The 2,220-nt window shown below is 63.2% G+C and overlaps 2 protein-coding genes across 2 annotated transcripts in view; both read left to right on the forward strand.

Annotated features, from left to right (window-relative positions):
• The window catches only part of THBS3 (thrombospondin 3), a gene marked incomplete at its 5' end in the record, with an annotated part of 16,678 nt that extends 16,327 nt beyond the window's left edge, over positions 1-351 (forward strand). The window contains one exon of the mRNA XM_009321904.1: positions 333-351. Coding sequence (XP_009320179.1) covers positions 333-351 — 19 coding nt within the window. The remainder of the gene's footprint in view (positions 1-332) is intronic.
• Positions 352-358: 7 nt separating this feature from the next.
• Positions 359-2,209, forward strand: MUC1 (mucin 1, cell surface associated; the record flags this gene model as incomplete). The annotated part of the gene is made up of 5 exons (XM_009321905.1): positions 359-1,045; positions 1,273-1,346; positions 1,458-1,600; positions 1,920-2,035; positions 2,130-2,209. Coding segments are annotated over exons 1-5 (1,100 nt in total), but the record flags the coding sequence as incomplete, so codon positions are not given.
• Between the last annotated feature and the right edge of the window lie 11 nt (positions 2,210-2,220).

The following is a 2,220-nucleotide window of genomic DNA, read 5'->3' on the forward strand; positions in this document are numbered from 1 at the left end:
GGTGTGGGAGGGCTGGCCGTAGCCCCCCCGGTTGGCAGGGTCCCCTCAGGAGCAGGGGGGATCTGCAGGGCTGGGCATGGAGCCGGTGCCAGCCGCCCAGGTGGCACCTCCCGGACCCTTGGTGGTGCCACATGTGCCCAGCAAAAGGCCCAATTGTGGGATGTTCCTGAAGGTCTTGGCCTCATGGGCAGTGGGTGGGCAGCTCCTGGAGGTCCTGGTGCTTCTCGGTGCCTCGTGGCCCAGGGGGGCATCCAGCTGAGGAGCCGTGTTGTGTAAAACCTTCCCAAACCGGTGCTGCAGTCCCAGCCGCCGACTCCTGGTGTCTCCTCTAGGTACATGTGCCTCCACTGAGACCACCATGGAGACAACCATGACCGACACAACCACGACTGACACAACCACCACAGAGACGTCCACCACTGACACAACCACCATGGAGACAATCGCTGAGATGGCCACCACCCCCATGACCTCCGCTCCAAACATCCCGATCTCCAAAAACGGAAGCAGCAACGGGACCCAAACCTCTGTCTCCTCCCACACCACAGTCTTCCCTGCCACAGGCAACACCACATACTTCCAGTCCAGCAGCAGCTCCGCAGGCAACACCACAGCCAACAGCACCGCAGTGCCCATCTCTAGCAGCACTGCCATCTCCCACACCAATGCCACTGCGAACAGCAGCAACTGGGTCACCCACTTCGGCACCAACACAACCAACAGCACCTCCGTGGTTCCCACCTCCCCCACAGGTGGTGGCACGGTGATCCCCACCTCCAGCACCAAAGGCAACGGGAGCAGCAGCACTCAGGTCACCCCCACGCAGAAAACCCCTGTCACCGCTGTGGGCAGCACAGCTCCCAGGCAGACCCCCACAGCTGTGCAGGGCAGCAGCAGTGGTCCCAACCCCAGCAAAACCACCACGGCCCAACTGCTCCTCCGCGTCCTGCTGTCCTTCCACATCCTCAACAGGAGCTTCAACGAGAGCCTGCACGATCCCATGTCGAAGGATTACAGGAGCCTGAGCCACACTGTCTTGACCATGGTGAGTCCCAGCCCTGCCCACGGGCTGCCCTGGGCAAGCAAAGATCCCCCGGTCTGTGCTGGGAAGAAGCCGCCTCCTGTTGGGGCTCCCTGTGAAAGTGCCCCAAGCATCTGCTCTGCCAGCTGCTTTGGCAGCCCTGGCTGGTCCTGCGAGGGGGAACAGCGAGGGGATGGGAGGGAAGGGGTGTCTGCCGGGGAGGTGGCCATCACCCCCATGCTTTGTTCCAGTTCCAGTATGTCTTCGGCTGTGCGACATGCATGGGCAGGCAGACCTACAAGGGATGCAGTGAGCTCCGTTTCAGGTGAGCCGGCCAGTGGCTCTGGCTGCAGAGGCCGACGTGTCCTGGCTGCACGGTGCAGAGCCCCTCGCGGGGGGTGGTGATCCGGGTGCTAACACCTCCTCTCATGGGCAGCCAAGGCTCGGTGGCGGTGCAGTCCACCCTCGTGTTTGGGCACGGCAATGGCACCATGACCAGCGACACCGTTGCGCAGCAGCTGAAGGACAAGCTGGACCAGAACAACTTCATCATGGACCTGCAGCTGGCCAGAATCCAGAGTGAGCGGGAGCTTTGGGCTGGGGACGCGAGGGTGGATGGAGCCCCACGGGGGTGCTTTGCGGGGCTCCGCAAGCGCGGCTGCATCCTGGCTGGGGCAGGGAGGCTCCTTGGCAGTGGGACAGGCTCAGGGCTTGCAGCCAGCAGAGCCAGTGCAGCTTCCCAGTGCCTGTGGCGGACAGCACTGGGAAGACCAACTGGACCCTGTGGAGAAGGGCTCATCCCCTCGCACCCCTTCCTGGGGATCTCTCAGGGCTGTTTGTCCCAGCCAGCCCTGCAGCTCTGTCCAGCAGCGCAGACACGGCTCTGGTCCTCTTTCAGGCACTGTGGAGGTGATGTCCCCAGCACCGGCGCCTGTGGTCCCGGATTGGGCCATTGCTTTGCTGGTCCTGGTCTGCATCCTGCTGCTGCTGAGCATCCTCACCTGCCTTCTGATGGTGAGTCCCCTGTCCCCATCCCTTGTTTGCTGGTGGATCCCCTGCCCTCGTCCCCATGCTGTCAAGCCCCTGACCCCTTCCCTCTCCCCTCCAGACCACCTGCACCTGCCGCCAGAAAAGCCGAGGGAAGCTGGACTTCTTCAGCACGAAGGACTCCTACCACCCCATGGCCGAGTACACCCCGT

The sequence above is a fragment of the Pygoscelis adeliae genome, unplaced genomic scaffold (assembly GCF_000699105.1).
Source record: "Pygoscelis adeliae isolate BGI_AS28 unplaced genomic scaffold, ASM69910v1 Scaffold484, whole genome shotgun sequence".
Lineage (NCBI taxonomy): Eukaryota > Metazoa > Chordata > Aves > Sphenisciformes > Spheniscidae > Pygoscelis > Pygoscelis adeliae.